General features: G+C 42.9%; 1 protein-coding gene across 1 annotated transcript in view; it reads left to right on the top strand.

Annotated features, from left to right (window-relative positions):
- The window catches only part of ANKRD29 (ankyrin repeat domain 29), a 71,986-nt gene extending 59,025 nt beyond the window's left edge, over nucleotides 1-12,961 (top strand). The window contains exons 8-11 of the mRNA XM_019518861.1: nucleotides 6,059-6,157; nucleotides 6,714-6,809; nucleotides 8,302-8,400; nucleotides 9,975-12,961. Coding sequence (XP_019374406.1) covers nucleotides 6,059-6,157; nucleotides 6,714-6,809; nucleotides 8,302-8,400; nucleotides 9,975-10,058 — 378 coding nt within the window. The 3' untranslated portion in view covers nucleotides 10,059-12,961. The remainder of the gene's footprint in view (nucleotides 1-6,058; nucleotides 6,158-6,713; nucleotides 6,810-8,301; nucleotides 8,401-9,974) is intronic.
- The last annotated feature ends 529 nt before the right edge of the window (nucleotides 12,962-13,490 follow it).

Here is a 13,490-nt window from a genome sequence, read left to right as displayed (position 1 = left end):
GCCCCAGGACACCAGTGCGGGCCCCGTGCTCCGGCTGGCTCCCTGCCCACTCACACCCAGTTCCCCCCAGCCCCGCGGTACAGGCTGGAGGAAGCACACAGCACAGACCCCCTGCTCGCCAGCAGGGAAGAAGCTGGTGCTGAGCACAGGGAAAAGCAGCCCCCCGCCTGCCCCATGGCCAGTGCTTCCTGTTGCAGGTGCTTGCAGCCACATGGGGCTGTTTGCAGCAGGCACGGGCAGCCCCGTGTGGGCTGCAAGTGGCTACAGTGCAGGGCGCTGGCCATGGGGTAAGCGAGGGGCCGCTTTTCCCTGTGATCGGCACCAGCTTGTAGCCAGGCTTCACTGCCAGCCTGGGCCCCGCGCTGGCTCCAGGCTCGCCCGTTGGTGGCAGCAGCTGCAGCCCCCTCCCACTTACCATGCTGGGCAGTGTTAGCTGTTGCTGCCCAACCAGAACTCGCATGCTGGGCAGCCCAGAGGCAGTGGTGGCAAACACTGCCCAGTGCGGCAAGCGGGGAAGCCACAGCTGCTGCCGCTGTGCACAGCCCTAACAGGCAAGGCTGGAGCCGGCACGGGGCCCAGGCTGGCAGTGGGGCCGGGTTACAAGGTGGTGCTGAGCATGGGGGGCAGGGGGAAGTGGCCCCTCACCTGCCCCGTGCCCGGTGCCCTGTGTTGCAGCCACTTGCAGTCTGCATGGGGCTACCTGTGCCTGCTCAGGACAGCCCGATGCAGGCTGCAAGCAGCTGCAGTGTGGGGCACCGGCCACAGGGCGGGGGAGGGGCCGCTTTCCTTTGCACCGGGAAGAAGCCTGGGGAAAAGCTGAGCACAGGGAAAAGTGGCCCCTCGCCTGCCCCATGGCCAGTGCTCCATGCTGCAGCCACTCACAGCCCGCAGGGCTGTGTGGAGCAGGCACAGGCAGCCCCAGGCGGGCTGTGAGCGGCTGCAGTGCTTACCTGAGGTTACGGTGCCACTGGGGCAGCCATGTGCTCCCTGGCCAGAAGCCCCTGCTGGGGCTTCTGGCTGGTGCAGTGGGGCTGGGTGGGCCCTGCTGTTGTGGGAGCCCACTGGGCTTCCCTTGTGTCCTACTGCCCTTGGTTCCTGTCATTTTTTATGGGAACCAAGGGTAGATAAATAATAATTTTCTAAAGTTTTTAGGGGCCTCACGGGCCAGATAAAATGGCCTTGCGGGGTGGATGCGGCCCGCGGGCTGTATTTTGCCCACCCTTGGTCTAGACTATGATTTGCGATGTATTGTTGGAAGGTGTTCAGTAACACATTCTAAAACTCTAGTGTAGTTCTGGTCAAATTAAAGTCAAGCAGGTCCTTAGGTTACACTTGACCAATTTTAGCCCATGTTCATGTATAAGCTGTTTTTTTTACAGTAGCTATCTTAGAAACACCATTGAATGCATTCACATCTAAGCTTAGCGAAGAGAAAAGGTTCCTTCTAGCAATCTAGGCCTAGACAGCTAGAGGTAAGAGAGAAGGAGGGGCTTTCCTAGACTAGGATTTAAAGGTGTGTTACTAGAAGGTGCTAGCTAGCATAACATAACTAAGGTGTTTTATCTGGAAGATTTTTTTGGGCCCGTTTCACATCTAAACTGTTAACAAATGAAAAGCTCATTTATAGCTAACCTGATAATTACATAAATTACTTGATGGATTTCAATCACTTCCCCCCATAAGCAAACCTAACCTTTGTTCCAAGGGGAAATATCAGTCACAGAAGTCAGTCTAAAGATGATTTTTAAACCAAGCACCTCTTGAACAGTTACCAGGGTGCTGCAATCACAGGCTATTGTCATTACCGATATAAGATATTTCCTGGTGTTACACTGTATAGTATAATCAGAGCTGGCTTTGCAAGCTCTTCAGTGAAGTAAAACTCATCAGACACCAGTCTTCAATTTCCCACTGATTTCCAAGTTCTTCTGTTCCTTCTTCCCTTGTTTTCATGAATTTACATCTCAGCTATTCAGTAATAGATTTTGGCCTGTTTCATTATTCCTTCCTTTAACAATATTATCTCTGTCCACATCTGTGTTCTCTCTTTCCTTTTACCATTTGGGACAATGTCTCCCTGTGAGGTGCACTGAACCTTTTTTTTAACAATCATTTGGTTTAGATGGAGTTTCAGAACAGAATCTGTAACCTTATACAGGCTACATTTCTGTACTGCTCTAACCCAAGATGCTTATATGTTGGTGAATTTCAAGTTCCTACTTGAATGCCTACTATATGGCATTCTACCTGGTCTGAGACATTTTAAGATGGATCTCTTCTGCTTCTGCACTGCTCCTTCAGTGCATTGCTGAGAACCAAGGCCCACTTCCACATTTGGCATGTGCCAAACCAAGAACTGAGGTTGTGGAGCCTGAGGTCTGCTGGTATTGCTTTCAACCCCATCAGAGGCACAGATCTTAAAAGAAAGAGGCAGCTGGGAGTCACACCCACAGCAACTTCATTGCTTCCTTTCTAGGTTTGGGGGTGTGTGAGGTGGGAGTGGGTGTAAAGGAGTGCTTGTTAGTGGTACTTTTAGGAACAGTGTGGAAGCCATAAAATTAGGAATCTTAAAGGAGGTTTTTAAATGATTTTTCATATAAAACCTACTTACATGAAAACAAAAATGACAGACACTTCACTTTTGGGTCAAGAAAGCAAAATATTAAAATGTAAAGGTCTAGAAGCTCATCTGATCTAGACTGGCAGATCTCCATTAATGCCACCTCTCACCAGCTGAGGATCTAACTCTTACAAGTCTAATTATGCCAGTTCTGTGCCCCTGGAGCTACTTAATTGGAGGTTCAGGGATATTATGGCTGCTACCTTATTTGACTTTTTCAAAGAATGAAAAAACACCAAAACATTGTGGGATATTATAAAGTCCAGAGACACAAAGCGGTCTCCTTAACTATGGGTAAGATAAAGAGCAGCATAAATTTAGTTTAGAAGAAAATGATAGGATATGGAATGATCTAATGTAGTCAGATATAGTTTTATTTACTTGCAATCAAATAAGAAAATAAAAAGTTTAAAATATGTAATGTCTTTAAAACTGTATATACCAGTATTCGAAATATAAAGTTCTGCTTGGTATAGAGATAGGAAAAATACAGTAGTTATTGAAAGGAAAAATGTAGTAGTCATTGGATAAAATGGATTGAGACCCATGCTGTGTGGAATGTTTTTGTTCCAGCAAGAGTGAGGGCCATATCCATCTTACTGAACCATAAACCCTGTAGTCTACAGAAGTCCCTTCTTTGGTTGCCCAGAGGCCCAGCCTCACAAGGAGTACCAGAGAAGATTAAGGACAGTGCTGGACCTGTGGTATGGTGGTAGGAGTCCTATGCTGAGAAATCATTATTTGTAGAACATTTTTATGGCTAGTTTGCCACCTTATGGTGTCTTAAATTGGGTGCCAACGTAACATCCTTGCCATTCATGCCATGATTAACATGTTAATTATGACATAAATGTAATGCATAGAGGGGGCCTTAGACACAGGTAAGTGTTCATAACGGTTGTCTTTATGTAGCCATGTAGCTGTCCAGCTAGTTCATATCTTACTCAGTCTACATGTGCACACTTACATGTCCACACTGAAGGGAAGTAGAACTGCCACCTTATACATAAGTACCAAAAATGTCATTTGCATCACTAAAAAACTTCCTTTTAGATGCACAAAGGGAAATAGAATTCCATCCAGAGTGTGCAGTAAATGTTCTCTATGTAGAATTCCTTACCGGTATGGAAAGGATCTTTTCAAACTTATACCACCCATCTCATGGCTCTGATGCTATGTCTTAGCTCCCTCTGTTGGAGGTTGTTTAGACTTTCATCAAACACTCAATTTAATGAGGGGGATATTATGGGACACTGGAGAGTGACAACCTTTGCTATCACTCTTGTGCACTTCAGTCATAGTTTTAATCATACAGGGGAGGCTTTGAATTTTATTTTTAAATCACGAAGAAAATTCATTGCATAAACAGGGTGGGTATTTGAATGTGGTAAGACAGTGGTATCAGTGAAAACACTGATTACTGCATACAGAAATTATGCAATGATGGGAAAAGATCCTTTTCTTTCTTTTTACTGCATACTGGACCTTGATTTGGATTCATGATCTCAGGATGTGTCTTTGCTCTTTTTGTGCATCCAGAAAGCAGAAATGTGAAGCCCAGAAACCACCAAAGAAAGGATGCATAGGTCTTTCTTCCAAGAGTGGTGAACAATTAATATATAGAAAGCAAAGTACTGCACCAGTTGTCATAGGATCTTGATAACTTTATCTGTAGTCAAGCGGGTTCTTGGCATGGATGAGAGGAATAATCTTCATGATAATATGTCTGCATGAAAAGTTTTAAGTGAAAAAAATAATGTTTTTGTATTGCAGACTTTCACTTTAGCTGGTTTCTTGGGTGCCTAAGGGAATTAGGGATGTAAATACCACTCGTATCTCATCTGAAAATCCCAGTTCAATTTTGTTATGCTTTGTTCTACAAAGTCTACAAGATACACAGATGCATAGAATGGCTAGAGAAACTGATGAGCACTGGAGGAAATAGCATGTCAATCCAACTTAATTTGCCAGAGTTGCAGTAAGACTAGGGTGGCCATCATAGAGGACAGTCTGGTTGTCCTCTGCCCTCTATTGATACAAAACCTGATGCCTTTATGTCCCCTATTTTTCTTCAAGAGAAAAATAGAGGACATAAAGGTGTCGGGTTTTGTATCAATAGAGGACAGAGTAGGAGAAAAGCAGAATGTCCTCTATGATGGCCACCCTAGGTAAGACATAGACAGGCAAACTCTTGTATGTGGCTTTTGAGAGCCATAAGAGCGCTGCATGAGCAAGGGAGTTCTGCAGTAAAATGCATGTCAAAGATCAATCAGTTTAATTCAGGGGCTAGCAAATTACAGCCCAAGGTCTGGATCTAACCTGCAAGAGGGGATCTGATCTGGCAGAGTGAAATGTTCTCTTGGAACTGCGTTGTGCCACCTCTCTATAGCACTCCTTTCTGCTTGGAGCATGCTGGTCTGCAGTGTCTGAGCTTACCCTGGTTGCAGGGAGGCTGGGAATCTGGCATCTAGCTAGTGTGAGGGGGGAAGACAGAGATTCCTGGCTTGCAGTGATGGCCTGGTTGTAAGCTTTGGCCTGCGCTGGTGAAAAGCTGCTGACCCCTGGTTTAATCTATAAAGAAAAAGACAGAAAAAAAATAATCCTGATTCAGTTAACCAATATCTATATCCATTGCTGCTTCAGCCCCCTCTTCCAAAGGCTACTGATCATATTCCAGCTTCCCGGAATAGTTCCCGAGACTAGTGTGTACGTGGGTGGGGAAAAAAAATCATAAAACTTAAATTCATTTGGAATGTGAAGTTTATTTCCAGAGGTTTTTTGTTTCAAAATGTAAGTAGTTATGGAAAATTTTAAACTTAGATGTCTGATGTTACATTCTGAGAAAAATCTTTTCCAGAAGTGTTGAGTTAACAGAATGTATGAGTACTTAATGCCACCTAAAGTTGGGTATCTCATTGCCTGGCTTTAGGCATTTAAGTTTGAACATTTTTCTGTCACCTTGTCTCAGAGTCACCTACTGAATAGTCCCTTAGAACTAGGTACATGACTGAAAGGGGTGCTCTGAGTTTTTTCTTTATCCCTTGCCACTTCCAGTTGCTCACAGTCTAAAATTCTGGCTGCAGAGAATAACCTCCCACTCTACCTTTCAAACTTTCTTGTGTATTTGAGATGCAGTTGGTGAGGGACTTAAAAATATAAAGGAAAATACATTTGTACACATGCAGAGTAAATTTTTCAGGTTGCTTATTCTTGGGAAATTACATGTGATGCTTCCATTACATAACAATAGGAGATTTATAGCTAATACACTCAGCCATTCCATGTGCGACTGATATTGAAGCTATGTCTAGCTGTTATGGCAGAAAGATGCTATTAGAATGTAATTTGACCCCTTCTAACAGTCAGAACCTAACTGTAAGATGCCAGAAAATAGTATGTCAGCAATGAAGCCTATTATCAGTCTTGTTTTGCTTGAAGGATGGGACAGCTCCATTGTGGATAGCATCACAAATGGGTCACAGCGAGGTGGTGAGGGTAATGCTGCTCCGGGGAGCTGATCGAGATGCCACACGGAATGTGAGTAGCTCTCGGGAAAATGGAGGCAGAGAGCCATTGCAACTTATTCAAGGTTACACACAAAGTCTTTGGTGTACCTGGGAGAAGGATCTTAAACCTTCAAGGATACACTGGGGTTGCAAGGCCATCCGCATGGAGGCCGTTTACCTCTGCACTGATCATATGTTCCCCCTGGACTCCCTTCTGTTTGGCAAGCAGTGCAGTTCAAGTGATGCCAGTGGCTGTCCTTTTCTTTATGTTTCTAAGGCTACCTTTTCAGGGGAATAGAAGTGGATGGGAAGGCCAAGTTCATACAAATTCTCAATATAGTTGAAAAGGGGGAGAGAAAACAGGATTCACATTGCCCCCAAATTTACCCATCCCTCCACCTTGTTCTCTCCAAATCCTCCCCAACCGAGGACTCCTGCAGACCTTCCTCCAGGAATCCCTGGAATAGATGGCAATAGACCCAGTGCTAAATGGATCACTGCATGGACTGAGGACAAGTCAACCTTTCCCCCATTTTGAGCATGTGAAAAGCTGTCATAATAACTGAACTCTTTTTTCTCAATCAAAGGATGGTACAACTGCTTTACTTAAAGCTGCTAACAAAGGGTATAATGATGTTATAGAGGAGCTACTCAAATTCTCTCCTACACTTGGCCTCTTGAAGGTAAGTATGTGAAGTATGTAAATTAAAAGTATATGGACTTGGGGAGGCAAAGACTAGACTCTCCACTGGAGTTGCCATTAACATCAGTGCAGAAGTGGTGCCCTGATGTGATATTGATTTACATCTATTTCCATAGATAGCTATGGCTCACAAGCGGAAGATAATATAGGATTCAGGCTCCGGGAGAGTGAGAGAGAAAGAAATGAAGTCTATGCTGTATATTTTGGTATTGTTTATATATGAACAAAACATTAAAAAAAAACCCAAACAACCCAAGGTACTGAGCTTTAGGGAGAGGAAGTAATCTAGGCTGCACTTAGAATTCAGTTTTGTTTTCTGTCATCTTACTTCATTTTGAAAATAAATGGATTGATCTTTATGTTGCACTTCTGGTGCCAAATCCTGCCCTCAATTGCACTGATGTCACCAAGGGCAGAATTCAGCCTTCACCATCGCAAAACAGAATTCTAATTCCAGATTTGATCTTGATTCTCCTTGAATGAATATAAAAGCTTTGAAGATTATATTGGATTGTATATAAGCTTCTTTTGTGCGCTCATAAGTTCAATGTGCAGACATAACTAGTACAATTTTGCAGCCTCCACTATTGTGGGTGTAACTAACATGACTTGGATCTCTTAGTGCTTGATCAGCAAATATAACCTGTTACTCAAAGTGTGTTTACATGGCACTATGTAGTGCTGTGTAGAATTGCTCAGGTTACTCAGATGTATTAGCTTGTTTAATGCCAGCCTGAACACTAGAAGCAATATAGGCACATCCATGTGATGATCTAGGATATATTGAAGCTGAGGAGTATTGAGCATCTTTCTCAGCAGGGTAAACTAGCTCAGGTGTGGATCATTGTGCTGCTCCCAGTTTCTCCTGAGCTGGCTCATTTGTTGTGCTGTGGAGACATAATTCTTAGATAGATGGAGTGGCAGTCACTTAATTTTTAATTACAAGTGTGAAATTGCACCCACAGTTATTTGAACTTTCATTCTGTGAGTGGGGAGGGAGGGAAGGCAGCAGAGAAGTGTATGGCCCCAACTACCAACATGTCTATATTTTTCCAGAGCATTTATATTAATCAACAAGGAAAGGGAAAAATGCATAGTCAGTTTGGCTTCACTTTATCTGTTGTGATGCCACTTTGCTCACTGATGGCTGAATCCTGCCCGGCTGAAGCTGATCTTTGGGTCAACTGCAGGTTCTTTCACATACTTCTATTCTGCTAAAACTGTAATTTTAAAAAGACCACTAATTTCCTTGCTAGTGTGAGCCTGGCTTCTGTGTATATTAAAGCCCTAAAATGACATTTATAGTACCTTCATAGATCCATTGTGCTGTAATAGTTATCAGCCCCCATGTTTTTGATAACCTAAGAGCTATTGTGTTATTTCTCTTCCTCATACATGGATCTGTTCTTTACTGTTGTTTTCTCCCCTACATACGCTGTACAAATGTGTGGATATTTATTTGTATGTTCTAGAATGGGACTACTGCTCTCCATGCAGCAGTTCTGGGTGGCAGTGCTAGAGCAGTAGCATTGCTTTTGGAAGCAGGAGCAGATCCTAATATTAGAAATAAGGTACGTTTTGATGCATTGTACAGAGTTTGTTAAAAGTCTCAGATGACAAAACTAAACATTGCAAATAAATGTAGTCATTACAAAGAAGATTTCAACAAGGTAGGGTGGTGGCAGTCCATGTTTTTTGCGCGTTGCCCTTCCAGTGTGTCTCAACACCTGAGCTGAAGAAGCCAGTCTCCCTGGCCATTCAATCTTTGGTGTCTAAATACTAATTATAAGAATGCCACATAGGACCATTATCTATCAAATATGTAACAAAATTGGGCCTGAGGAACAGGAGTTTTGATAGGATTCAGAGGGTTTTGAAGCACGGGAATATTTGCCTCTGGGGTTCTGGAGGAGGCCCATCTGTAACTGAAATAATAGCTTAAAATTAAACTCATCCTGTCACTTTCAGACTTCACAAGCCAGGGCTCTTGAAAGGATTCTGCTTCCTGGGTGCCTGTTTATTAATATGTTGGTCAGAGCTAAGTAAATGATTCCCATACTTTATCATAAATCTTCTTATATCTTACATTAATTCTGTTTTTTTCCATGTTTGCAGCTGTTTGCAAATAGTTTATTTCCTTGATTCCATTATGTATTGGCAGTTGTATACTGAAAAACTTCTGTGAAGGTATTTTCCTTTGTAGTTTGTCCATGACCTGTTTATTGCAAATAATTGATATCAAGCTGGGTTGGTTATTGATGATTCAGTCATACTATTTTTTTTGTTCCATGATTAAGTGAATGAAAGTTTCAGAATGAGATTTTGATGCAAATATTTTGTTTATCCCGTCATCCAGCAATGCTTTCTGAATATCCTCTAGTAATTGCTGCAAATAGGCTGTTTTTTATGAACGTTCCCACCAATACGTATTTGTTGCTGTGCAGAAGAAATGCAATGCAAGCACAGATGCCGCAAACTTTAAGTTTTAATTGAGTGAATGTTCACACAAAATCTTTTTAAAGTAATTGCCTGGTTTACAGTTCGGAAGGAATTTTATGATTCTGTCCGTATCAAAATAAGATATAGATAGATTTATACTATAATATAGATCCATCTATACTATTTATATGCATTTCACTAGGTGGCAGCAGAGTTAACAGCTCTAAGACAGTAGCTCATGTTTTATTAGTAGCCCTATGAGGACGTGGCAGAGTAAGGCTGAGTGCACTTTAGGGATATCCAGAATGAAACTGCAGTGTGTGTGAGGGAAGGGTCAGGTCTAAGGTTGAAGAGGGTCTGCAAGCTGAAACTCCCTTATGAGCAATTAACAAGGACCACGGCTCTGTTCACACTACACACTAGCCAGTGGAACCTGGATTAGATAAGGGAGTAGTCGGTATCCAAAGGGCAGAAGTGTGTGTGTATTTGCATGTGTGCTTGATTGAATCACAATTATTACTACTTTGAATTCAGCCTACGGATTTATCTTAACTCATGATAGCTGGAACACAGCCTACATGTAAATACAAATGCTTCTTTATTGGCCTAAGCCTAACAGCTGTTTCTCTAGAACGCTAATGCTTTTAAACTCTGTTTTTGGATATACTTCCCTCCCCACTTCTAACCATGGTGGTTCTTGTTTCAGGCAAATGAACTGCCAGCAGAACTAACAAAAAATGAACGCATCCTGCGGCTCCTCCGAACAAAAGAAAAGCAAAGGAAAAGCTAAGAGTTCTGTATCAAAAGTGGTTTGGCAGTGGTTTGTCCACACTGGTACTAAAGCAAATCTGTTTTTGAGAATGGTTTATTGAAATTACCTTTGTTATGGATTCACAGTGCGATAGGGCCCTAGTATTAAACCAAATAGGGCCTTTGTTGTGGACTTCAGTGAGAACAAAATTTGATCCCAGTCTTTTTTGCACGATAGCTCTGCCTCTACTTACAAATCCTTGCAGTCCAAGCACTTCTATGAGCCCCTACATGCCTGTAGCATACCTCATACCTTCATATAAAAGTGCTCCAGCTATTTTACATACATTCCTAGCACTGTTATGATTGCACCCGCTGTGATCAAGTCCTGTGACTGACTGATTCTATGTGCTCCTGTTAAGTGTGAATCACTCAGTCCTTGTGTGGAGAAGCATATGTTTTCCAGCTGCACTGATTCAGTTGTCCCACGATGCTTCAGCCCACTCTTCAGTAACTGCTCCAGCAGTTTAGAGCTCCAGCTCTGTCTGCCCTTCCCCACCACCCAGTTTCAGATTTAAGAGGGAGCCAAAGGGTACTCATCTGTGCTATGCTCTGCCCTGTGCTGTAGAGAGCCTGTGGATACAGAACAGACCACTGCAATGTTATTTACAGGATCTTTGTATTGCTAAAGGGAAAACAGTACAAAACTTATTGGAGTGAAAGATAGCAAATCTACCATGGCATGTACACATCCACATTAGTAACTTCAAGTTGCGTGTTAAATGAATTTACGTTAACTGACCTGGGTTTGCCATGGCAATGAGAAAACTGCCTCAGCTGCTGCTTTCATCTGCCTGAGCCCTGCCAGTAGGCATTAGATCAGTGATTCTAAACTTTGTTAGACTCAAGATACCACTCAGAAAATGTCAGCTTGTAGCTTTCACTGGTTTCTTGACTATGTCAAATAATAGAGTAATTTTTCTGTTGCAAACAACTCAAAAACCACAGTAGTTAAGAGTGTTTTTCGAACCATGGATCGCTCTTTGAAATCTCTGGATTTATTCTGTAAATCGTATAGGTGTTCGCACACCTAGTATTGCATGGCATCCTATGGCACCCTTAAAAAGATTTCAGGGCACCCCAGGGTGCTGCAGCACCATATGAGAATTACTGCATTAGCTAAAGAATATGCAGTGCCCAAAGCTTGTCCACCTCTCTACTAAGTCATCCTGGTTCTCGTATTGACACACCATTGCCTCTCAAAGTGAGGTATAGGACAACTATCTGATGTGAAGAGGGATAAGGGAAACTAGCTGAGCCATAAGACGTATCCCAGAGAGATGTCCTTCCACTTGCCAAGTGATTCACTACATTTTTGGAGTCAGGGCATGTTTCCACAGCTCTCTTGAATTTGGCAGCACCCCAGTTGGGAACCACTGTTGTGCTGCCTCAGTTTACCTTAGTGATGCTCAGCTGGGATGCTGCCATAGCTACCACCATGTTAAAGTGCCCAACATACCTTGTGCAAAGCTGAACCAGGAAGGGCTACAACACATGTGCATGCTCTGGGTATCATTAGGGTTGTCTACTAAGACTAATGCAGGCTGCACAACATCTCCTGGAAACAGGCACACAGGGCAGGTGGAGCTGTCCCATGTGCCTCTGTTTCCAGGAGAAGTACTGGGGGACTGGGTTGGGAAGGGCTGGAGCAGGAGTGGGTACTTCTGCCTGCTTTAGATTTATCAGATAACTTCAGTGCGGACAGGAGTGCATGTGTGTGCTGCGGCCCTTCCCAGTCTGGCTGTGCATGAGGTGCAGGGGCACTGGACCTGGTTGTAGCAGTGGTGCCTGTGCTGTGGCACCCCTGAAAGGGTCTTATGGGATTTTGGGTTGCCATGGCATCCTGGTCGAGACTCACTGCACTAGCCCCTTGCCTTGACTATTCTGCCCAGATCTCAGAAGGAGATATTAGAGGAAAAGAAACTGTTACTTAAATAATGACTCAATAAAATGATCTAAAACATCACAAGTTATGAAAAACATAAGAGTTAGCTTGGGTTGCCTCTTAAGATAGACTCTGGGTTTCTATTTAATACCATAATCTGTCCAGCAGTAGTACCTGCATACAGTTCTTGGAAAATGCATCCCCTTTCTCTCATAGCATGGGAGATGGATTTCCTCAAATCCAAGGGCAGGACAGATCCAGTCACTGAACAAACCTACCTAAGTGTATTGTTACCAGGTGCAAATATACTATATACTTAGTTGTGAGGCACAAAAGTATACATGCTATAAAAGTAAATCTGGTATGTTGTACATATCTGTGCCACTATTTATTATTCACCAGCAACTATGCAATGCACCTGCACCTGGGACCTGTGTCTGGAATTATCAGAGAAGCATCACAGAAACTTAGCTGTATTGTCAGTGTCATGGACTTACAATGAACCATCATGAAGCATGGTAATCATCCATGTCCCCATACCACGATACATTGATAAAGAATAAATTATTCCAGTATAGGCATGCCTTCAGTCTTGGTAGTTGCAACCATTTTAGAGGCTACCCTTCAGTAAGGTTCAAATGTAACATTAAGTCAGTAGGTGGACAAAAACCACTCTACCCATCTTGGAACCATAGTGAGTCATTTAAAAGTGTTAATATGGAAAAGTCCTTGAAAAGAGGTGAAGTTCTACCATGTTAACAGGCTGCAAATATGAAATTCAGCTGAGTCATTGCACTGCTAGTCCAATGAGTGAAAAATCACTTTATTATTTCTCAAGCGAGCCCAGTTCACTTTAGTACTGTTTTCCTTTAACATTTAGGGCCAAAATTATTCCTAAAACCAGACACCTAGTAATCAGCTGGAATTACTCTTTCTCTTGTGGATTGGCAAATCAGGGCGGAGGGAATGAAAGGCATGCTGAATAGGAAAAAATAATGATTGCGCTGTTGTTTGCAAGCTGCTGTTGATATTTACAATATTAGAAGGCAAAAGTGTATGCTTTCCAGTTACATTGTGAGAAGATGCCAGAGAAATCCGCTTGCTTAAGTAAGCAATATTGTGCATTCCCTGAATTAAAGTGATATTTTTGCCTAATTTCACCTTGTAGACAAGCTACTGTGGCATTCAAAATTGTGCATAGATATTTAACAATTTGCAGTATCCATCACAGTCCCATCCTGTAAGAGGCTCAGAAGAACCCTTAAATCACACAGTTGTCTGTGGGAGTTCAAAGTGCACAGTACCTCACAGGACTGAGCTCTAATTTATTAAATAAAAAGTGAGGCTTGGGTTCACTGATAGCCCAAACTGGATATATGTGATTGTCTTCTGAATTTGTTTTGGAGGAAGCTACAAGGATCCGTGCAGTGCTGACCCCCGTTGACTGATTACTTTCATAGATTTCATAGACATTAGGGCTGGAAGGGACCTTGGAAGATCATCGAGTCCAGCCCCCTGCCCAAAGGG

Source organism: Gavialis gangeticus, unplaced genomic scaffold (assembly GCF_001723915.1).
Source record: "Gavialis gangeticus isolate Ggan-Ray unplaced genomic scaffold, GavGan_comp1, whole genome shotgun sequence".
Taxonomy (NCBI): domain Eukaryota; kingdom Metazoa; phylum Chordata; order Crocodylia; family Gavialidae; genus Gavialis; species Gavialis gangeticus.
Note: the sequence above shows the minus strand (reverse complement) of the source record. Positions and strands in the feature narration are given on the sequence as shown.